This window comes from Cynocephalus volans, chromosome 14 (assembly GCF_027409185.1).
Source record: "Cynocephalus volans isolate mCynVol1 chromosome 14, mCynVol1.pri, whole genome shotgun sequence".
NCBI classification, from domain to species: domain Eukaryota; kingdom Metazoa; phylum Chordata; class Mammalia; order Dermoptera; family Cynocephalidae; genus Cynocephalus; species Cynocephalus volans.
The window spans coordinates 34,602,968-34,626,911 of NC_084473.1; the positions used below are offsets into that span (position 1 = coordinate 34,602,968).

Below are 23,944 nucleotides of genomic sequence, written 5' to 3' on the forward strand. Positions count from 1 at the left end.
CAAAAATGCACAGCAATGACATTTTTCTCACTCAATTTCTTAAATAAAATTTTTCATAAAAATAACCTATTTATATAAGAAATAATTTATTATTGCTATTTTTAATGAACTAATATTTTTTAATTTTATTAGTTTTAATTTCTAATACATTAAATATTGATCATATAACCTATATAAACTAGACCTCTTTAAGGGCCTCAATAAACTTTAAGAGTGTAAAGATGTCCTGACAATAAAAAGCTAGGAAATGCCAAAATGTTTAATTAATCCTTGAAAGAGCTAACTCTGTGCTTCTGTATCAGGCACATAACTCAATGCAATTAGTGAAAATCTGAGTACCAAATTTACCATCTTGTGGGAGCTCATACAACTATACCTCTCCTCCTAAATCACCCTTCTTCCCTCTCTACTCTTTCCCAGATCTGCACATCAGCTTTGTCTTAGCCAAGAATCAAATGCCTGGTCAAGATACTTCAAGTGACCTCTGTTCACTTTGCTGAGAGCAATTATATTACCTTTAATGGAAAAGGTAAAATTTTTTCAAAGAATAACCTACAGATAACTCTTTTTGTAGATTTTTCACATGCTATCATATAATTTTTTCACATTTTTTAAACAGATCATCAAAAGAGATTACCATCTTAGGCTCCAGAGTATGCAATAAGAATTAATGGGAACTTATTTTCAAATAAACAATTCAATTCATTTTTTAAAAATATCCTATCAAATGTATTTACTTCTTTTCAAAAGCAACAAAGAGAAAAATACTTGTTTTCAGTTTATATCACCTGGCTGCATTTTCTATGGGCATGTTAAAGCTAGATACAAATACAGAAAATCTCAAGCAAGGTGACAAGTTTCAGAATCCACATATCAGGAAACTAAGGTATACTTTATATTTGGACAGCACATTCTAAAAACACCAGCTTAACTTTCCCAATTGGAAACCTAATTCCTGTCACTGCAAAAAAAATAAATTGATGCTAATTTTTTAATTTGTAAGATGCACGTATAATTTAAGTTTTCCTTATTAAATGTGCAGTTGTAGACACTGCTGGTGACCTGATGAATTGTGAAAGATGACTTTCATGCAACCAGAACTCTAGGCTTAATGGAAATAAGTTGGAAGCCAAGATAACTTGGAAAAACACAAAACTAACAGCTGACACTAGCAACAGAAGTTAAATCACCAGAAAGGCCTCTCAGTAGAACTTCTGCCTTGCTGCTGGTGGGTGCCGAGTTAGTAGCTGCAGCCAACAGAGCCCCACTGTCTCCTGACCTTTTGCTGGCAACAGATGAACCAGGGAAATGACATGGCAGCCTGTAAGGTTCTACTGCCTCTTATTCCCCCAGAAAATCACAGAACAAGAAAATCAGAAAGTTCTATGCAAAAAACAAAGAAACACACTAAAAAGATATGACCGAGAACGTTCCTCCACCCAATCCTCCAGTTGCCATCAACTCCCACCTCCTCAGAAATCACACGGTAACAGTTTTCTCCCTTCACCGCATTTTCAAATTCTCTCTCTCAACTAGCTCCTTCCCAATAGCAACTTTAAATTCTCAAAACTTCAAATTATTTCCTTTCCCTAAGGTTTCCTGAAACAGCTCTTCCCAACATCTTTTCTTCGTTGCTAAAGTCCACAGACACTTTTCAGAACTCTCTGGAACATCCAGGAACCCCTCCTCCCTGAACCCCTTCCCTGGATTCTTAGACACCCCCCACTCCCAGACTCCCCCCTGCCTCTCTGGTTGCTTCTTCTGAGAGGTGCCTCTTTCTTTGTTCATCTCTTACATACCAGTGTTCCCCAGGATTTTGTGTCTCTTTCCTTATTCATCTCTTACGTACCAGTGTTCCCCAGGATTCTGTCCCTATTTTTTCTCATGTATGCTCTCTGGACATTACCACTCAATAGTTTCAACTTCTGCTTCCGTAAATCTATAGCTCCACTTTACTAAGGTCAGTAAAGTGCTTAGAACAGAGACTGGCACAGGGTAAGGGCTCAGTAAATGTCAGCTACCCTCATTGTAATTTCCCTTCTCAGCTTCAGACTTGTATGTCTAATGGCCAGTTGGACATTTGTACCTATTTATGTTTAATGGACTATTGGACATTTCTATATTCCTATCTATATTTAATATCTATATTCCTAAAACTCATCATATCGAAAACTGAATTCATCCTCCTCTCCCCCAACAAAAAACAAACAAAAAAATAAAAACCTGTTCTTCTTTCTACATTCATTTACTCATTCTTTCAAAAAATATACTGAGTCAGATACTATTGCAGGTATTAGGGATTGAAAGTGCACACGTCAGCCAAGGCCCTTCCCACCCTCCTGACCTTACATTTCAGGTAAGGGGGGCACAAAAACCAAAACAAGTAAATGAACTAGATAATTGCAGATAAAGCATGGCCTTCTGACAGATCCAACAGGGCGATTAAAAACTGGATGCCTACTTTATATAAGGAGGTCAGAGAAAAGCTCTCAGAGGAGGTGACATCTGAGCTAGAAGATGAATTATACACCCATCCCAGATGAGCCCCAAAGGACCATGGCAAAGGAGATCTTCTCAGAGAACAAAACCAAAAGCAGCCAAACAGGCCAACTGAGGAGTTGGCTCTGCAGCTAGTGCGTGGGAGTCTTACTCTTCTCCAGCAGGATGTGACACAGTAGCTACTGAGCTTGTCCATTCTCCCATGCTTCCAATAACAACTTTTTCTTGCAGCAACCCTGTTCTCTCTCCCACGTTGTGTGCTGGGATGTGTTAGAATAGCTGGCTTAACCTTTGGACCATAGGGGCTAACAGAAAAGACAGACATGCCCCAAAGATGGCGGGCATGAGGCCAGCTGCAGTCACTGTCAGCAACAATCACACACCTTCCTTTGGGAAGAGGTGCCTGTGTTTTCCTATGCTTGCCCAAGTCAGGAACCAAAGACCCGACCCTAACTCGTCCTGTCCCTGGTGCCTCAACCAATCGATTCAACCTTTTTAATATCTTTGACATTCAAGTATTTTTCCATCCCTACTGTCACTTCCTTGGCTCAATTCTTCCAGGAATGACTGCAACAGCGTCCTAATCAAATCCTTTTCTCAAGCTGCTTCCTTCCAATAGTTCTCCTTGAAACCACTGAAGTTACCCTTCCACAAGACAAATCTGAACATGTAATTACCCTACTTAAAACCTCTTTTTGCTTTTTTACAGTCTTTAAGTAAAGACCAAATGCCTCAGAATGGCATACAGAGCCATCCATATTCTGGCTTCCACTTTGCAATTTCCACGGACTCCTCTTGAGTTACTTTGTTCCTCACCTTCTAGCTTTCTCCCTCGACTTCTAGCTTTAGCCATAATGAACAGCTTGCCTTTCCTCAGATGCCCCTTCACCTCCAGGTGGCTGCACATAATATACCACACCATCTGCTCTCTATGCCTGTCCCATCCTCCTCCTTCCCCGTCCTCAGGATTCAACTCAGCCTTCCCAGACTCCTGAACCAAATGAGAGGCAATACTACAGAACAGTGCCAGGCACAGAAAATACTACAAACACACCAGCTGTTTGGAATACAGCAATTATCACAACTATACCTAGGTTTCTCAACCTTGACACTACTGACGTTTTGGGTCAGATAACTCTTTGTTGTGGGGCATCCTGTGGGTTGCAGGATGTTTACCAACATCTCTGGCCTCTACTTACTAGGATGCCAGTAACACCACCCCAACCAGTTGTGAGAATGACAAAGCTTTTCAGATACTGACTAATGTCCCATGGGGGGCAAAACTGGGCTAGTTGAGAATCATAACACTAAAGTACATTGGATGGTTTGTCATCCTGATAGGCAGAATGCCCCTGAAGTGCTAAAGTTTACTCTGCATCCTTTACACATGCCTGGAACATAATGGGGATCAATAAATGTTTTCTTAAAAAATAAGATATTTTTATTGGGAGCTAGAGGGCATAAGATCTAAAGAAAAACAGCAGAGGGAAAAAAAAGTTTTGGTTAGGTTAATTTTTCATAAATTCAACTCAGTTCTCAAAATTTTTAAGGATAGAAATAATGTCAGATATTTCTTTTATATATTACAAAAAACAGAAACCAGTCCGCAGTAAGGAGGAAGCACCTGATTGATAGGCAATGACTTAAACTACAAAACTCTGTAGCAATTACTACCCATACTGGTGAAATACTTCCAGATTTTTGCATAAAACTAGGAATCACACTTTAGTCAAAAGTATTTGGAATCAGAAAATTTTTAAACAGTCAGCTTGGATACAAAAGTACTACACTAGATATCAGAGACCTGAGTTCCCTCCCAGCGGTGTGACATGAGAGCAGTCACTAAACCTGCTGAGGCCTGTTTCCTCACCTGTGAAATAGATAATCAAATGACATTACTTTTAAAGGTCTTCTTCTTTGTAAATTCTGTAAACCTATGAATTCACTCGACCAAGAAGATACATTATTTTTTAAGAAGGCAAATCAAAACCACATACATACACACACATAGCAGTACAGGACTAAAAGGTCACATAAGGCCATAATATAAGTGCTCCACAGTGACAGAATTACACACAGATGGTACATTCAGAATTGTCTACTCCAATGGCTTTATTTCTTATGAGGAAGTGAGTAAATTCTGAGGACAGAGACTGAGTCTCATTCATCTTTCCATCCCAGTGACTTGCACAGTAGGAATCTGTAAATATCTGCTAAGCTGAAGTTGTTAACGCTCCAAACACCAGAGCCCAAGAGTCTCAGAGCCTGTGATCTTTTCACCATATCATGAGGCCTCCTGACTTCTTGCACGAGAGAAAGAAAAAAGATCCAAAAAGTAGAAATAATCTGAGTGTTAACAGAAGAAAGATGACACGAGAGGACATACAGTTTTATTTGTCAAAAGAGCCCATAACGAAGTTCTGAAATGTCCACTGAAGAATCTAGTCTAGGAAATCAACATGAGATTAATAAAGTAAGATAAAATAATCATGTTGGCATGGTTTGTAAAACAAAGGAGCAACTAAGAAATATAAAACCCCTCGGGTAATAAAAGAGCAGCAAGTAGAAGATAATGAACTAGAAGGACAAAGGAACAGAAAGACTCAGGTAATGAGAATAGGAAGAAATAGAAAAGAGCTCTGCAGAGCATACGATAGATTCTGTTTTACGATGGCCCCATAACTTCCAAAAAACAATACACCCTTTTGGAAGGTGAAATGAATTTTAAAAAGATAAAACCTCAGAGGCAGATTAAATTTACTTTTTAGTAAACGTCACCTCATTTAGAAACACTATATTTATAACCTTGAGAGCAGATGCAGTATTATTAGGTGCTTATGGTTCTTAACTGGGCCAGAGGGAAGATTTTCTCTATGCTTAAATTTTATAAGTAGGAGGAGAGAGAGAGAAAGGGGGTGGGGAGAGGAGGAAGAGAGGAAGGGCGGAGGGGAGCATTTCTCTGTTGAATGTTTCTCCAGGTAAAAGTACCACAGACATGTCAAGGCACTGAGAGAACTAAGTCTCAACGTTATGAATGCTAAACGAAATGAAGGACGTTAAAGATTTGTTATAGTTTAACTCAAATAAACTGCAATATTAGGTACATCAGAAAGCCCAATCCTCCCTCCGTTTAATCTACCGCTTCCAAATCTGAAGTAAAAGTTCAAAGTGAGGAGCTGGTGAAGATTCTGAGTGTCAAGTTAACTCTGTCATCTGCCATCTGTTTCCCACTGCGTCTTTAAGAAGGAGTTAATAGTTCTGCAAAATGTCCCTCTTGGAATAGAATTTTTGATATGAGCCCATTTATAAGCAGGAAAATGATTAAGCATTACAGTATTTATTTTATTGTTCTGCTTACTACTGACAAAGTGCCAAAGTAATGTGGAAAGGACAGAGGAAGGGGTTTACTCAATACAAGGCTTCAGTAACATTATTTACCCTGAGAATATTCACAACTGCCTCATGAGTATTTCCTTCCCCGGCATGAGTGTGTATTAAAGGTCTCAAAATCAGTCATTGTCTGAAAACTTCTCTCACACTAAACCAGGAGCAACAAAGCATAAACAAGATATAGAGGATTTAAAAAATCTTAAAAGTCTGAAAGACAAAGAAATGGGCCAAAATCTCCATGGCCACACACAACACACCTGTGCAGTTCAGAAGAGGGACGTGCAGGCCCAGGCTCCTCGCACCCACCTCTAGACAACTCTGCACACCCTCAGCTCAGTGCGTGCTGCTTCTGTGAGCAAAGGCCTCTGTGGCCTTCACTCATTTACAAGATGGCAATCATAACACTACCTACTTTATAGGGTTGTTGTGAAGGCTAAATGAAATCATCCATGACAAGCATTTAGCAAAGTGCTAAGCAAATATAAATATTCAAAAAATTGTTAGCTATATTCCTTAGCCATAGATCCCAAAGACAAATAAAATACCACATCTTTCTACTTTTCTCCAGGAAAACAAAAACGGTATTTCAAGTTCTCCTAATATAAATAAAATTGCAACTGAGAAATAATAAATTCCTGATGATAGCCCCTAGCTTGAAGTACTGAGGTCAACATGAAGAAAAGACATTACTGTCTACAACTGAATATAGAAGTCAGCCAAAAAGCTTAAACAGAAAACAAGTAACACTTTTAGGCAATTCAAGGTCTTTCTGAACAATAAAAAGAGCTAGAAAACACTGTGCAAACTAAAAAACACAGTGTTTAGTTTGCATAGATATTTTGAATAGATAGGGTTGTAGTTTGTTAATTCTTTTCTAGAATCCTAAACATACCAACTCATTCCATGCACAGCATATTCACCAGTCCCACTAATTTCACAGAAAGCAGGATCTAAGACAGGAAAAGCAAAACTAAGAGGGCCAGGAAATTCAGATAATTCCTGCTACCAAACTTTTCTCTCAGCCTCATCTGACAACAACTGGCTCAGATCTCTAGCCATAAAATATTTTTAAAATCTCAATATCAAAACTCAATGTCAGAAAAAAGGTTAGGAAAAGCAATTAAGGAACGTTCTTCATCTATTTCTGACTCATTCTAATCTACTCTTACTTCATTAATATTCTTTATACTCAAGAGGCTCAAAGGAAAGTGAAATGAAAACATAATTATTGTTCTTCATAAATCACATCATTTTCAATAGTCTGAATGGAGATTTTCAAATATTAATTTATAGAATAGTAGCTTTAATTTTTAATAAATTAAAATTCTTAAACAAAACACAAAACATTATAAAAATATAGAATAAAAACAGTAGTCAAATGTTAAAAATTACACAGTAAAAGTATTCAAATTATTAAGACAATGTATTGCTTAAGATGTAAAAGTTGTTTTGACACTTCTTCAGATCAAATAATTTTAATGTGAATTATAAAGCAGCTATAAAAGCTATTTCTACCAAAAAGTATTTTTTTTCAAAAAAAAAAAATCTAAGTAAATTAGAAAAGATGAATTATACCAAAGCAGATAAATACTTGAAAATGTTTGAATATTAAACTCCTATTTATAAGGTCATTTTCAGAGGAGAAAGATGTGATACAAAGATTTTCAAAGTTGGGGGTTAAGTGGAATAGTATCAAATAATTTAACTTTTTGCATTTGAAGATCTTTTTAAAAATATTTGTGCAATTTAATATTAATATGGATATGAATTATTGCCAAACATTTTCAAAGCCACTAAAACTAGAGTAAAATAATTAATCTCAGCAATTTTATAAATTCTTTCCTGATACTTATGAATACTCTAAACTAAGCATTTAAGAATACAATTTCCTGGCACATTATGACTTTTATGTGAACTTGTGTTATATTAACAATGATCTCTCCAAGATATAAAGAAATCAAGAATGGATTCCTAACTTTTACTACATTAATTGATGGGTCATGAAAGCTCTCCAACACCAGCAGCTTAAAACTGGTGGTAACATTTATTTCTCTGGGCAATATTATCTTTCATAACATAAATTTGTTCCACATCTAAAATAATTCATAGTTTTGAATTATCAAAATAATATCCACTACATCTAAGTTTCTCTCCACCCTGCAATGACCTTCCATGACTCTAATACTAATTTTTAGGAAATGCTCTTTGCAATAAGGAAAAATACAGAGAAATACTATCAAATATCACCAGCAAATTATTGTTGAAAATGTATTAATAATTACATTTGAGTATGTGTACGGGGCAGAATTTATCCTCTCAAGCACCATTACTTAGTAAAGAGGGAAATAATTCAGTCCCTTTTCTACTTCTCTTCTATCTTCCCTTAAACCTTTTATCAATACAGTGTGTCCAAGAAACTGCCAACGTTTTTATTCCTTTTGTTTGTACCCAAATCTAGAGACCACTGGTCTACCTGCTGGCTCTCTTCACCTAGCTACTGGGATTCAGACATACACAGCACAAAGGTCAGTTGTCAGGCAGAGAGCCTGAGGCAAGTAGCTGAGAGACTGGCCAAGGTGTCACCATCTGTGGGTAAAACTCAGCCTTCTCCTGATGGGGCCCTGAGGAAAGGAACAATTCAACCCATCCATAGGATAAAACAAGGCAACATTTTATAATAAATTTTAGATACAGTATACTGATCATTTTATCTATACAAACTCACTTAAATGGAGTTCATATCTTTTTTTTTTTTTCTAATTTTTAATTTTACTATGTCTAAATCAGGGTCTGGCAATCTTTTTCTGTAAAGGCCGGACAGTAATTATTTTAGGCTTTGCAGGACACACCGTCTCTGTTGCAGCTTCTCAATTCCTCTCCGTATGGCACCAAAGCAGCCATAGATGATATGCAAATGAATGGACGTGGCTATGTTGCAATAAAACTTTATTTATAAAACAGGCAGAGGGTTGATTTAGCCCTTGGGCAGTAGTTTTCCTTGCCAATCCCTGGCCTAAATCATCTTAGCAAATGTGCAATTAAAAAATTCCAAATTAAAAAGAAGCAGGGGGGAAAAGCTAGGTCCTTCTAGGCTTAGATCTAGGACAATTTAGGATAACTTCAGGATGATCTAATAGTAGCTGTCTAAATAAAAATAAATTTCTCTTACCTTAAAGTCAGCTTCAGTCAAGATTAAGTGAAAAACTATTACCAGGGCATTTTTGCATATAAAAATAAAACAAAATAGATTGGCTATTAGTCATAATATGAGCTAAGTGAGTCACAAAGACAGAGCAATGCATCTATAAAAGAAAATATATACAAGAAAGAGTATTTATCATCTAAGCCCTAGCTCTCCCCCATCTTTAAGCAATTACCTTCCCAATTCCCAAAAGCAGTAAATTAGAGTAATATGATTCTTTTTACAATGGCATTTCTTGCTTTCTCCAGTACCCGTTAGTCACTGATTGCTAATATCCCAAAAGTTTTCAGGATAAACTTTTTCAGGGTAGGTTGAAGCAGTTACATGTTTTTAATGGTGGTGAGTATAACACACTAGAAATTCTCTCTTGAAAGCTCACAGTGATTATAGCAAACACAAGATACACAGATTCCTAACTTCTCAACCATATTCTCAGAATAAGCAACCTTACTTGTGACCTTTAAATCAGAGATATTACTGGATGCTCAAAAGGTAAGTATGTCCATTTTCATACATATAAGCTTACTAAGATATGATGCTAAGCAGGGAAGCAATAATGTCTGTACAACTTCAGATAACTCTACGTGAACAGCAATTACTAAATTAAAACATAATCTGGCCTACTTCAAATTATCCTTGTACGCATGGGAACTGCCACTGAAATTCAATGAGCTGTGAAGACGTTTGATATAAACAGAATCCCCAATAGAACAATAATAATTCAAATACCACAAATCCAAATCCTCTGAGACTCAATCTCCTTTATGGTAAAATTTCAGTTCAACAAACATGCATTAAGTGATGTGCGAAGAACCAGAAATTAAGAGATGCTGGAGAGACAGTGTGAATGTGCCCTTAGGGAGCCTGCACTCTGCCAGAGAAGAGATTTAAGCTAACGATTACAGCACAGTGTGGTACTACGACATCAAGAGTATGGCATCCTCATGAGTACCTGTGAAAAACATCTCAAATACGGCCCCACAGGCAACTCATGAAAGAATACAAATGGTCTGCAGGCCAAACAACTGTTTGCCTATCTAATCAATATATATTAAAAGGCTAATAAAATCTATTGTTGGTGGGAGGTGTGGGGAAATGGTCATTCTTATGCTGTTACTGGGTTACACTTCTGTAGAACACTTTGAAAAGCTGGTCATTTAAAAATCTTTAAAACTGCACATTCTTTGACCTAGAAATTCTACAGGTTTCAGTGAGTGGTTAGAGTGTAGTTTCATTAACCAAAAGAAGAGATATTTTTTTAAAAATTCAGTTTTAAGAAAATAGCAACTTTGGTTTGATAGTATAAATTCAGAATTCCTAAAGATATCTGAGATCTGAGGGGAAATGTCTAGTATGTGGTTGGACATATACAATAACTAGTATTTCCTCAGGGTGTATGCTAGACTTACCTACATAATTTCACTTAATCTCTCCAAAACTCAAAGGCATCTCTATCCATTGGCAGGACCAGGATTCAAACACAGCAGTTAACCCAAAGCTCTTAATCAATATGCTATTCAGTCAGTCCCCATGGGTTTGACCCCTGACAGAAAGGTTCAGGGTAGAAATATAGATTTGGAAGTTAACTTTTCACTCACCATTAATTCAGCTTAAGTTTAGTAGGTACCTAATGTTAGACAAAAGGATAACAAAAAAAGTAAATTTCCTATCCTTAGGGAACCATAAAGGAGACAGCCATGAAAACAAAAAATTACAAGATGGTCACAACAGTGCTCATAGAAATAGTTAAGAGGAGTAATACTAACCCCAAAAGAAGGAGAGAGAGTCAATGCTGCATTGGAAGAAGAATCATTGAGGAAGTGTCTAAGAAAGGAGGACAATGCTTGACCATGATTTTGAAGGATGAATTTAAAAAAAAAAAAAAAATCTCCCACATGGAGAACAGGTAAGGAGATCCATTCCAGAAAAAGGGTACAATATACAGAAGCACCAAGACCTAAAACAGCATGGTCAGTTCAAAGAAATGCATGTAGGTCACCATACTGATAGACAGACAGTACCCTTCAACAATTCCACTGTCACCTACCCATCTGCCCCTCCAGATGCTGCAAATCAGCACAAAGGAAATACAAAGTCTTCTGCTCTCCTGAATCGCATTTCCCAAAGAGATCTATTCCTTCAACCTCCCCTCCAAACTGAGAGTTGGAAAGGGACCGAGCAGCCTCCCTTGCCAGTCAAGAGAAGCAGTGACATAGTTACCACCCTATCTAAAACAGATCCCAAACAACTTCTTCATGGCATTTATTACTACCTGAAATGAAATCATCTATTTGTTCTTTTCTTTGTTTATTGACTGTCTCCCTCGTTAGAATATAAACTCCAGGAGGGCATGAGCCTTGGATGTTTTATTTGCCACTGTAGTGCCCAGTGGCACTAGAAAAGCGCTGCACAAATATGTGCCAAATGAATGAATACTGTTTCATCTTGTCCAACATACAACATTATGATTATTTTAAAAATTACAACTCAAATCAAGATAACATTTCACATTATAAGATACTCAATATTTTCTTCAGTATTTACTATATTTTCATGCTATAATAAATTTTCTAATGCTCTAAATAGCACCTCTAGTCCCCCCCTTTTTTTTCACTGCAGCAAATGTTTGAAACAAATATGTCTCCACAATTATCACCTAAAGAGTTTAACTTTGCACTATTCCCACCCAGATATTTCACTGGAATACCTCTGAACCAAAGAGAACAAGCTAGCAATTATGGATAAAGTGTTATACCAACTACAAACTGATATATTGTTTCAATTAAATATGCTTGAAGAAAAATGGAAGGAAGCTATTCCCTGCTTAAGGAGAAAGTCTAAGTCCTGCTAATAAAACAAAAATATCTCAGGTAGGAAGAAAAAAGTAACTGATGTCACTGGAAAAACAGATGATACATGACATCTATAAGGTCAACATTTTTAAAAAATTAGTATCACTGATGATAGCTAACTCATAGACAACAGGCCTTGCCAAAACTGCATGTTATACAAAATGTTTGGGAAAGTAATATCTCCTGGAATCTAGTTATCCAACTGGCCATTTCACCGTAGGGCTCTTCTGAACCACCTACCACTATTTTCAGAATCATAGGTTTCGGGCTGCTTGTGTCACAGATGGGATGGTCTTTCTCCAGCATTTCAGGAGAAATGCTAAATAAAGATACAAGAAACTACTACCACAAGCTTTACTGTCCCAATTAAAATTTTTGACACAAACAGTAGATCAGGATTCAAGAAGCAACTTCACAAGTTCAAATATGTGAAAAAAATTCACTGTTAACTATGAATATGAATCTATTTCAAGACAAATGAAGGTTCAAATGAGACCTAACCATTGCCTTGCCAAATACATTTCTCCATATAAATGCCATGCAAAATTACACAGTGGATCCACTCTAACCCTTCTTATATGGGAATTACAAAAAGAAGCCTTTAAATCCTCTAGGGACAAATTTAATTTTCTCAGCTAAAAGTTAACACCAATAAATGGAGGATTTACATGTAATCCTAAAAGCAGAGAGGCAGAAATTACCAACCATGCTATGACTTTTTAACTAAATATTTTATTTAATCCCACTAGTATAATAGGGCAATTTAAAGGGTGCAATTTTTAAAAATTTGAGATGCAAATGCAAAATATTGTCCCCAACATTTTAAAGTAAATTTGCCAGGACTATACATTCAAACAAAAGTGGGTTTGTTTTTTTCAGAGCAGTCACTAGGAATGACTAAATAAATACCTATTAAATCAATACTGCCATTTCTCAAAAATAAAAGATATCTGAGAACCTTCTCAAAGTCAGTTTATTAGCTATGTCCTTTTTAACTATGTATAAATGGACATTACCCTAAGAAAACGTGAGTTTATCCACAGGCTAATAAGAGTATAATGAAAGGACTGTAGGGTAAAATATGTTTTGTTTGTATTAACTGCTCATTGGTGGCCCAGTAAACTAGAACTGTATTCTTTTTCTAGGATTCCATCAGCATCTGGTTCATGAGACCTATTTCTCTAGTATGTATTCTTTAGGGAAAAAACCAACACTTACTCAAAGACAGAATTTATATTATTGCAGGCCATAATAGCCAGTTTGTGATTTGTATTATCATGTTATCAGTATCATGAATTAAAAAGTTACATTCCCTTTAGAAAAATGGATCCCTTTGCCCAACCATTACACTCTAAAAATAAAAGTGACATTTCTTCTCACACAGACAAAACAAAGGTAGGAATGTACAAGGACTCAAGTGATCACAGAAAAATGAAATAGCCATAAGATCAGTAAGGGAATGCATCACATATAACCAACAGTTAATGTTTATGATAAAGTTTAAGCAAGTGAAATTAATAGGCCCACATAAGAAAAATGACAAAAACGGAAAACAAAAAACCTTATAGAGTCAAACTTTCAAATATTCTAAACTTGTTTGCAGCAGTGAATAATATCATAGTCTGCCAAATACGAGGCCAAATGGCTGATATACCACAACTGCCACTAACGTCCTCATATTCCAACCACACTGATAAAACAGGAGGAACCGGTTTACAAATCAGTTTATACTTTTAGGCTCAGCGCAGTTCTGCTCTCTTTAAATAAATCCCCTTTTAACTTCTTGTTACACAATTCATAAGAGTTAAGCAAAAATAAGAAAATATAAAACGATTCATAAGCCCACTAGCCAAACAGAAATAACCACCATTAATATTTTGATATATTAAAAAATGGTCACTTGCTAAAGCTTCTTTTCTTTAAGACACACTCCTTCTTTCCGCCTCTTCCTTCCACTTACTTCCCTCCTGAACATGTCAGTATTGAATTATGCAGGTCACCATTACACCCCTCACCAAGAAAATACTCTTCTGAAGAAGCTGAGCCCAGGGGTCCTCTGGGATAAAATCCCTGTGGTGCTCTGGTTGGAGGCACAACACTCCTGCGCACATGCGACCTGCTGCACCTGCCACTGGTCCAGTGTGCTGGGACCACGGAACCCATTTCCAGGGCTTGATGCCTCCTACAAAACATCACTTACTGTGCCCGGCATATGACTCTTCTCATTCTTCCCAGTCTGAGAGCTGCCGTTTTTGAGTTTCTTTTTCTTTTTAGCCGTTTCTTTGTGCTCTTTCTGCTTGTTTTGCACTTCGATAAGAACAGAAATAAAGCTGTTTTTCACTTCCTTCTCAAACTCCAGTTCATCTCGTAGGGCCAACTGCTGCACCAGCTCCTCGGAGTATTCCTTAATGGCAGTCTCAATTTCTTCCAGGAGTTCATTTAATCCAGATACTGAAAGCCTTTTTACCCCTATGACCAAAGACAAATTACAGCAGATGCTAAGACAAAAATGTTTGAAGGCAGCACAAAAGAGTGTTTTATGCCAATGAGCAAGAAATCAAATTCGAAGCGACTAAGCTGACTTTTTGTAATCTTCTTAGAATCCTACAATTTCCGGTAGGCAGGTCTGAGTAGAGGTAGGTGAGCAAAGTCAAAGCCAGCTGAGAAGAGAAGTGTAACAACACTTTTCACTTGTGTAAATCAGTCATCCCATGAGTAGTACTTCAGTCAAGACTGAGAAAGCTCAGACGAAGAAAAGAACAAACACACGGCAGAGGGAGAGAACAGAAACTGCCCTCAGACAAGGGACTGCAAGCAACCTAGCAGGGTCTGGGACACTTCTGAAGAGAGAGGGAGTCGATTTGAAAGAATTAAACTAAATACGTATTTAATCCCATATGCCCCAATTTGTGAATTTTGTTGAAGACTGGGAAGATGAAAAGGAACAGTATTCCCTGAAACCCCATTTCAGTTTTTTCTCAGCACTTTCCCTCATGTGAGAGATAGGACATGGTTGAACTCCTAATCCCCAGTACCTCAGGATGTGACTGCACTTGGAGACAGTCTTTATACAGGTACAATCATTGTTGCTCAATGACAGGGACACATTCTGAGAAACATGTCCTTAGGCAATTTCGTTGTTGTGCCAACACCATAGAGTGTCCTCACATAAACCTCGATGGTATAGCCCACTACACACCGAGGCTGTGAGGTCTAACTTATGGCTTCCAGGCTACAAACCTGCACTGCATGTTACTGTACTGAGCACTGTAGGTAATTGTAACACAATGGTATTTTTGTACCTAAACATATCTAAACATAGAAAGGGTACAGTAAAAATACAGTATTATAATCTTACACCACTGTTGTATATGTAGGCTGTCGTTTACTGAATTGTCGTTTTGTGGTGCTTGGCTGTAATTAAGTTAAAATGAGGTCATCTGGGTGGGTTACCTAATCCAATCTGACTGCTGTCTTTATAGGAAGAGAAAATTTGGACACAGGTATAAAGGAAGATGACGTGAAGTCATGGGGAGAAGTTGACCATCTATGTAAGCCAAGGAGAGAGGCCTCAGAAGAAATCACCCCTGCCAGCACCTTGACTGCAGATTTCTAGCCTCTAGAACTATGAGAAAAAAAAGTTCTGTTGTTTAAGCCACCCAGTCTGATGGTGCTTTGTGAGGGCAGCCATAGCAAACTAACAAACGGTTCAAAGGTGAACATAACAGTCTCTGAGCAAAGACAAAAATATGTCCATAGTACTACTGGAGGGCCACCACAGGGTATGTAACCCAGCCTATGAGAATCAAAGCTTTCTGGAGATGGTCGTGCTACACATTTGATAAAGACAAAAGCACAAAGAGCACTGATTTAAGTAGGGTCTCTTACTCTCTTCATAACTGCTTGTACTAGACCTCGTAAGAGTCTGAATTTCCTGGGAAAGCATTGAAAGCCGATCTGACTGTGTGGGGGTTTCATCGTCTTCTGGGTCCGGTGATTCCTGCATCATTTCTTCAATTTCTTCGATAACCTTCCAAAATAACATACCACTGTTAATCAAATATATAAGGGAAACATTATCTACCTGGAACACAGTGCTCACCTGAGACAACCAGAGTAGAAATGCACTAAATTCTCCACTAACCAAAAGTGTGCAGGAATAGGTGTTCTGAATAATCAAATTTTTGGTTGTAAGAGTGAACATGGCTTATCCAAAAAATTTACAATAAACTAAACACAAATTAAGTAGAATATAATTTAATATGTCTATCATGATTCAGTAAGCCCTACCAGAACCTGCAATGTATGAGAAATAGTGCTGCCAACACATATATAATTTACATCAAACATGCCAGAACCAGATCATAAAGTTACAGTTAAAAGAAAGTAAATATACATGCAAGTACTCATTCTAACCAAAAATCTGACATAAAATTTAGAAAACACAATAGAATAAAAAATGTTTATATAAAACAGGAAATTACCTCTATGGTAGCAAAATTTTCCTTTAACAACAAAAAAAGAATTTCATATATTAATTCAATGAAAAATAAAAGGATATTTAAAAATTATTTAAAATGTATGAGCTTAAAGACAAAAGAAACGCTGCATGAAGCAGGAAAACTTCAGAAATACATCACCTTTTAAACAATGACCTACTGTCATACGCAACTCTGCTCAAATCTTACAACAGTATCTTACCCCGTTCCAAATTTCAAAACTTCAGAAGGATATAGAACTCAGCAAAAACTTAGTGGAAAGCCAGAAAAATTACTCAATGGTTAGAAAAAAAGAACCTAAGGTTTAAAAAAAAACCCTACTAAACAATTAAATGAAGGAGTAAGACAGCACGAGCTTATTTAACATGCTTTATGAATCAACAAGCTTAACAGGTAGCATGTCTACTGAGGAGAAACGACAGTAAATCTGAAGGAGATAGAATTGTGTTAATCATAAGATTTTTCCAAAACAGGCACTGTAAAACAGTACAATGGGACACTCAAGGAGGCCACAGAATCTGTTTCTCAAAGTCGTAAAAACAGGGATAGTTTATGCTACTCAGGAAGATAACTGGGGCACAAATGAACCTCCGGGTCACGTCTTTCCCTGGAATATCATGTTCTAACTCAAAACAGCCCTCTAATCTATTATCATCTTGCTTTTTAAGCACCATGCTCTTTCCAGGCCTAGACCAATCCAACCACAAATATGACTCAGGAGCATCAAAATATCATATTTTCAATGCACTTTTTTAGTGTACTCCTCCCAACCTTACTGTATCTCCTTACTGACCTTCTCTTTCCCTCCTAAAAATAGGGTGTGGTAGAATTCACAGTCTGAGTAGCCATTGAACATTTTATTTCAGGAAGAAGTTCACGCATCACATTTTGATAAAACAAAGAGATGAGAAGGGTATTCAGAAAATGAGGAAGCTGATTTGGCTGGTTTTAAATGAATACAGTGTTGACATTACTAGAGCATTCCACAGGAATGAGGCTCACTTCTTTCTGGAGTACACGATATGTACTTCCAATATGTGCTAATAATTTTTTTTTTTTTTGGACCGGTAAGGGGATCACAACTCTCAGCACGGTGAGGTCCGCACCACGCTCAGCCAGTGAGCGCACCGGCCATCCCTATATAGGATCCAAACCCACGGCCTCAGCGCTACCAGTGCCCCACTCTCCCGAGTGAGCCATGGGGCTGGCCCTGTGCTAATAATTTTTATCCAGGGTTTTAAAGAAACTAATTCTTACAGAGGTGTCTTATAGTTTACCCATATTTGGATCAATCTAAAGAAAGCAGAAAATTTACAATATTTTTCTGATTTTGGTTAAAGCAATAACCCTTCCTTAGTAATTTGCTATACTATTTAACAATGCCTATATTGGAAATCTTCCCAACTAGCATAATCCCCTCTCTTTAGATTTCATATACTTCTTTTTTTTTTTTTTCTCAGTGGAAGAGCTCATGTTAAGGTTACATAATCAGAAAATATAGAAAAAATAAGTAAATTTCAACACCCATCATTTATTGCCACAATAAGAAATTGTTTTTCAGCTCTGGCTTCCCCTTTTCTTGTGTTGATGACCATTTCCTCTATACCTGGTCTGCAGTGAAGAGGGGCTCGTCGCTAACACAGGAGACGATGATCGAATGCATATCCAGCTGTTCTCTCAGCTCCTCATCATCTGACGTATCAAAGAGCAAACCCTCACTTATCTAAAAGCAAAAATGCCCACTGTTAAAAGCAAGATATCCTGATCAAAACAAAGTCAACATGTCTGGGTAAAAAAGGCTGCAGAGGAAAACATCTACCAGGAGCTTTCCCTTGAAAGGGAGAAATTATTACCATCACTGTATACCAGGCAGTGTGTGAAGTGCTTTACATATTCATTAAACAGGAATGAGGAATGTAGTATAAATGGGAAATTGTTAAGGTGCTGCACACATCCCCTGTTGCCTGCTACAGATACATACACAGCTATTCTTTCCACGGGGAAGAATGCTATAAAACCTGACAGATATGCAGAAAAAAATATGGTATTAGTTAGCAAGTTGTAGGGAATTGTAGTGAATAGTATGAAGAAAATAGGCAGGTTTAACAACAAATGTTCTTTAGTTAACAATCTAATAGTAAGATCAGTATTTGTGAATATTCCACAGAAAACATAAAGTGAGTCACTTGCAAACCAAATTGTAATTACTATTCAGAGTAAAAGATAAGTAATCAACTCCCTGGCAGACAGGATCTGTCCATGATGGTCCCACTTAGCCATTCTAGTTGAACATTTCTTCCAAAAAGGGTATCTCTAGGTTCCAAAAACATCTTTAAACCTAAGAGTGCTGGAGATTCTCTGTTCACCTCACCACTATTTCCCACCCAGCTTGTGCCCCAGCAGGCTGACCTTTATGGACTACATCAAAGGATGCCCTTGGCCTCTAACTTCCCCTTGAGTTAACACCACTGGCAGACACTAGGACACTGGAAGGTGGAAAAGTGAGAGCTGGACAATTATTCTGCTGTCTCCCTCCCTGCTGACTGCCACTCATCACCTGTGGCTCTTACCAAAGGCCACCACTCTTGTCAGGCAGACTTCTCCCCTACAGCTAACCTCTCCAGGCACTGGTAGCTTCTCCCTCTCCTTACATTTCCATGCCAGGGCTGCTAAAGTGCTGCTTGGTGTTGCCAGCCCTGGGGTATTGCACCATGCCTGATTGGTTTCCTTTAACCATGCCCAGACCAATATAAACAGCCCCTTTAGAAATACCTTAGAGCTTAGTACTAGTGCTGATTATAAAAGCCTTACTGGAAAAACTCAGATTAAGGCAGATTAAAGTAGACGAGTGAACATCCATCTATCTTCTATCTATCATGACATGACTATTCTGGTGCTGAATAGAACTGAACTTAGAACTCTTCCTCAGGAAAGTTAGCAAACATTGAGTCTCCAAGGAACAAATCAGCAACAAGGACTATGTAAGAAGCAACCATATCATTCCATTACATAGTATACAATTAAAATAATATATTATATGTTACATAAATATATATTATATTTAATATAAAGAAAACAATAAAATTTTACCTGGGAAAATTATTATATTTACCAGTGCAGAGGATACATATAAAATTGAGGATACACATAAAATTGAGGATACATATGAAATTGAGGATGGAGGTCCCTACTGTTTCCCTAGTTCCTCACACAGGAGAATCTGAAGTTTAAGGGTGAACACAGCCCACAGAGTAAGAAACCTATAGGTGAAAAGGGCAAAGCGAGGAACCACTGGAGCGCTGACTTTCAATCATTAGGCTGGAAGAAGGGCCACATCAGCACTCCAGGATCTACCTACTACCACATCCTGCAATTCCATGCCGTATCACAGTGGTGACATACCTCCTTGTTCTATTTCTCACTGCACTATCAGCCTAGGAAAGGCCTGGCCGTGGCCTCCAACACATCATCATGAAATTTCAGAACACTGTATGAAAAAAAGAACCTAAAATCTTCCAGAGAGGAAAAAACCATCACATTAAAAGAATCTGAAATCAAAATATCATTGAATTCTCAACAGTAACAATAGATGCTAGAAAACAAGCAATGTAATTTCTGTGTTTCAATAAATTCTACCCTGGAATCTTATTTCCAGCTAAACTAACAATCAGGTGGGAGCTTAGAATAAAGACATTTTCAGACATGCAACTTTTCAAAGAATTTACTTCTCGTGCACCGTTTCTCAGCAAGTTACCAGAAAGAAAAGGAAAAAGACATGGAGTCAAACGCAAGAGAGAGATGAAAGGAATTCTTGTAATGACAGTGAAGTGAAAATCTCAGAATGACGGCTGTGGAGCTAAACTAGAGAGTAACCAGTTCAGGTTAGAATTGTTATTGTAGAGGACATCAGGAAAAGCACAACAAAGAGAGGAGAGGGAGAGGAAAAAGACATTGATAAATTACCTACTATATTCCACTCACAAAAATGAGTTTTATGATTCTATTAAGGGTGAACTGGTGAGCTAATTAAAACTAAATAAATCACAAAAAAGGCAATTATTATTACCCTAAGAAAAAACTAAATTGCCCAAGAGGAAATTTAATCACAATATAACAAAATGGGTCAACTTTGAGCATTTAAATTGTCAATATAAATAATGAAAACTAATTTAAACAAGGATTTTTATATCATTAAATTGGGAAGATGGGGGAGGGAAAGTTTTATAAGAGCTAAACCTTCATCCTTCGGGTAGAAAGCAAATGGATAAAATCTAAAATTGAAAAATAAAATCAAGTAAAATGGTAGGAGCACGTTATCTGCTCAAAGAAACAGCTGACGTTGAAAGTGGTCACCTCTAGTAGCAGAAATCAAGGATGAGGAAAGTGGGCAGAGGCTTCCTTTTCATGTAAGTCCCAGTGTTTAGTTTTTAAACTATAGCAATTATTCCTTTAACAACTTAATTTTAATAAGAAAAGAGAAAGATCAAGAGAGGAAGCTCTTGATGAGAAGGAATGTCTGATTTCAAGACTGAAGATTTAAAAAGTGCCAAGATGTGATCACAGGTGTATGGATGACGTGAAGCAGACATAACAATCCTCTTCATTGATCCTGACACCTCAAACCCAACCCCCATCCCAGTCACTCCTTTATGTTGTAGCTTCAGGACCACAGTTTTGTTTTACATTTCCCCCTTTCCACACAAAGGAAAATTTTAATTTTAAAATTACTCCTAAGGAAGAAGTTATTATCTTCTTTTTGTTTCTACTCTTAAAGATATAAAGATGCATTTAAAAAAAAGCCTCTGTCCCATGCACATGGAAGGAGGAAGATGAAGGCTCAGGAGATGTTCCTAAGCCAGAATGAATTAGAAGCATTCTATTGTATAAGCATAGGCAAGAATGGTACCATATTTAGAACAGGTTATGCCCACTGCCAAAACACATGAGTAATACCAGTAAACCATTAGAATAAAATTCCATGACGACAGAAATAATGATCCCAGATCATCTTTCCAGAGAGGGAGCCAAGCCCATTCCCCACACAGATGGCATAGGCTAAGGGCTGGAATTCCTTTCAGGCTTTGAAAACTAACCTTGGTTGTCATGGGTATCATTATTCACCCTCCCATTAGGTATAAACATGCCTTCTTTTCGCCAAGCATCCCCTCATTCCTTCCTATGTCAGAATTAGATACAGAGCTGGTGGTACTGTTTCCCTGTATAAAACTGAAGATACATCATGTGAAAATAATTTGCCCATGTAAGAATTTGGAATATTATCAATTGTCTTACTCTAGAAAAAAACCATTAAATATGGAAGTATGCCATCTTAATATTCTGAAAGAAAAAAAAAAACTGAAATCCAACAAACTGTGGTTTTTCCCGAATATTTTTCTCATTTTAATGCAAAAAAAAATTTCTTCTCCCTTTGTCAAGGAATAAATTTCCTATAGACCCTATTTTGCAACTGTAATAATCTAAAGAATGCTTCCAAAAGGTAAATTTTACATAGCTCAGTCATGGAAAGAACAGAGCTCCCAGCTGGCAATGATAAATAAAATAACTTTCCCAAGTTTCTTAAAAAACTTTGTTAATGATATACTACTTAATAGAGTGACATGGTTGCTTCTTATATAGTCTTGTTGCCCTTTTGTTCTTAGGGAACTCAATGAGTGCTGATCTCTCCTGAGGAAGAGTTCTAATTTCAGTTCTATTCATCACCGGAATAGTTATGCCATGATAGATAGATAGATTATAGATGAATGATCACTTGTCCACTTTAATCTGCTGAGTTTTTCCAGGTAAGGCTTTTACAATCAGTACTAGTACTAAACCCTGTCATTACTAATCACTACACTGGAAATGCCATTACCCTGGCATCGAAAATAACATTCAAAAGGCAGAAAAGGGAATGACCTCCTAAGGCACAATCGAAGAACACTAAAAGACATACAGTCATCTTTGGGAATCAGTGGAGGGATTGGTTCCAGGATGCCCCCAGGATACCAAATCCACAGATGCTCAAGTCCCTTATGTAAAATGGCAGGCTATTTGTATGTAACCTATGCACGTCCTCTCATATACTTTAAATCATCTCTAGATAACTTATAATACCTAATACAATGTAAATGCTATATAAATAGTTGTTATTCTGTATTGTTTTTTATTTATACTATTTCTTACCATTGTATTGTTATTTTTCATTTTTTTTTGTTCCAAATATTTTCATGGTTGAATCCATGGATGCAGAACCCACATATATGAAGGGCCGAGTGTACATTTTATTCAATGAAATTGGATTAGAGTGCCCCATTCATGCTGCTAATGTGCTTTTCTTTGAAAGTATGAAAGGAACTCTTCTATGTTATTTTTTTAATTTGTCAAAAAAAGTACTCAGGGACTCGCTACTATAGATTAGCATATTAGCATTATTTTTAAAAATATAGAAAATATTTTTTTAAAAAACAACTTTTCATCACAATCTCTGACCTTACAATGTCACTGACAAGGTTATTCATTTTTCACTCAACAAACACATGTCTTAGTACTCACTATGTGCTAGGCACAGTGGTAGTTACTAAAAAGACAAATACAAAGATACCTGTCAGGACACTGCAATCTCATGACAGACCCGGAAACACATGATTCATAAGAGAATACAGTACTGATTTTACAGAGACATGGAATCAGTGCTGTGGGGACTAGCACACCTGAGGCAATGGGGCTAAATTCTACTGGACAGATAATAAGTCCATTCAAAGTTCACTTCCCCACAAATGGCATCAATTCCCACACAGAGGAGTGTGTTTTCCTTCTGTGCAGGGATTTAGGCCATGGCTAAATGACCATCTGTCAGAGATGCTGGAGATGGGGATTCCCCCCAAGTGAGAGGCTGGATTAGGTGTCCTTTAAAGTCCCTTCCAACTCTAAAACTGTATAATTCCATGAGATCAGCAAAAGCTAAAACAGTAATAGGAAGCTTCAGTGAGGAAAGGAAACTTGAACTAAGCTCAAAATGATAGCTAGGACCTAAATAAAGAGAAGACAGAGTAAGTTATTTCATTTTGTTCCTTTTCACTAAATGTAGGCAAGGTTGGTCTGCAAAGCTTCACAGAGTTAATGATTAGAACAAACAGTAAGAATTCTATATCTGCTATAATACTGGGAAATGTAGTCGAATTCTATATTTTACTAGAAAATAATAGCAGCAGACTTTTCTGAGTCACACATTTAAGAAAATCACTTTCATGAAACATTAACAATGTAACAGTATTATTTAAAATACTGACAGCTCGACTGCATTATACTCTCCATAATCATACAATTACACTTAATGAAACATAGAGCATGCCAGAAGATCTGGCATGAGTTTACGTTGTTATTTGATAAAGAACTTAAACAGTCTGGCCCTGAAACTTACATAATTTGGCTATGTTTCTCATCAGCTTTAAATAAATTTAACACTGTGATTTTCCATTTCAAGTTAATTCTCTGCCCTTTTC

The 23,944-nt window shown here is 37.1% G+C and overlaps 1 protein-coding gene across 2 annotated transcripts in view; it reads right to left on the minus strand.

The window, feature by feature from the left end:
- FEZ2 (fasciculation and elongation protein zeta 2) overlaps positions 1–23,944 on the minus strand; it is a 40,390-nt gene that overhangs the window by 10,988 nt on the left and 5,458 nt on the right. For both annotated transcript variants that reach the window (XM_063078225.1, XM_063078226.1), the window contains exons 3-5: positions 18,049–18,165; positions 15,832–15,973; positions 14,144–14,412 (exon numbers count right to left, since the gene is read on the minus strand). In XM_063078225.1, coding sequence (XP_062934295.1) covers positions 14,144–14,412; positions 15,832–15,973; positions 18,049–18,165 — 528 coding nt within the window. The remainder of the gene's footprint in view (positions 1–14,143; positions 14,413–15,831; positions 15,974–18,048; positions 18,166–23,944) is intronic.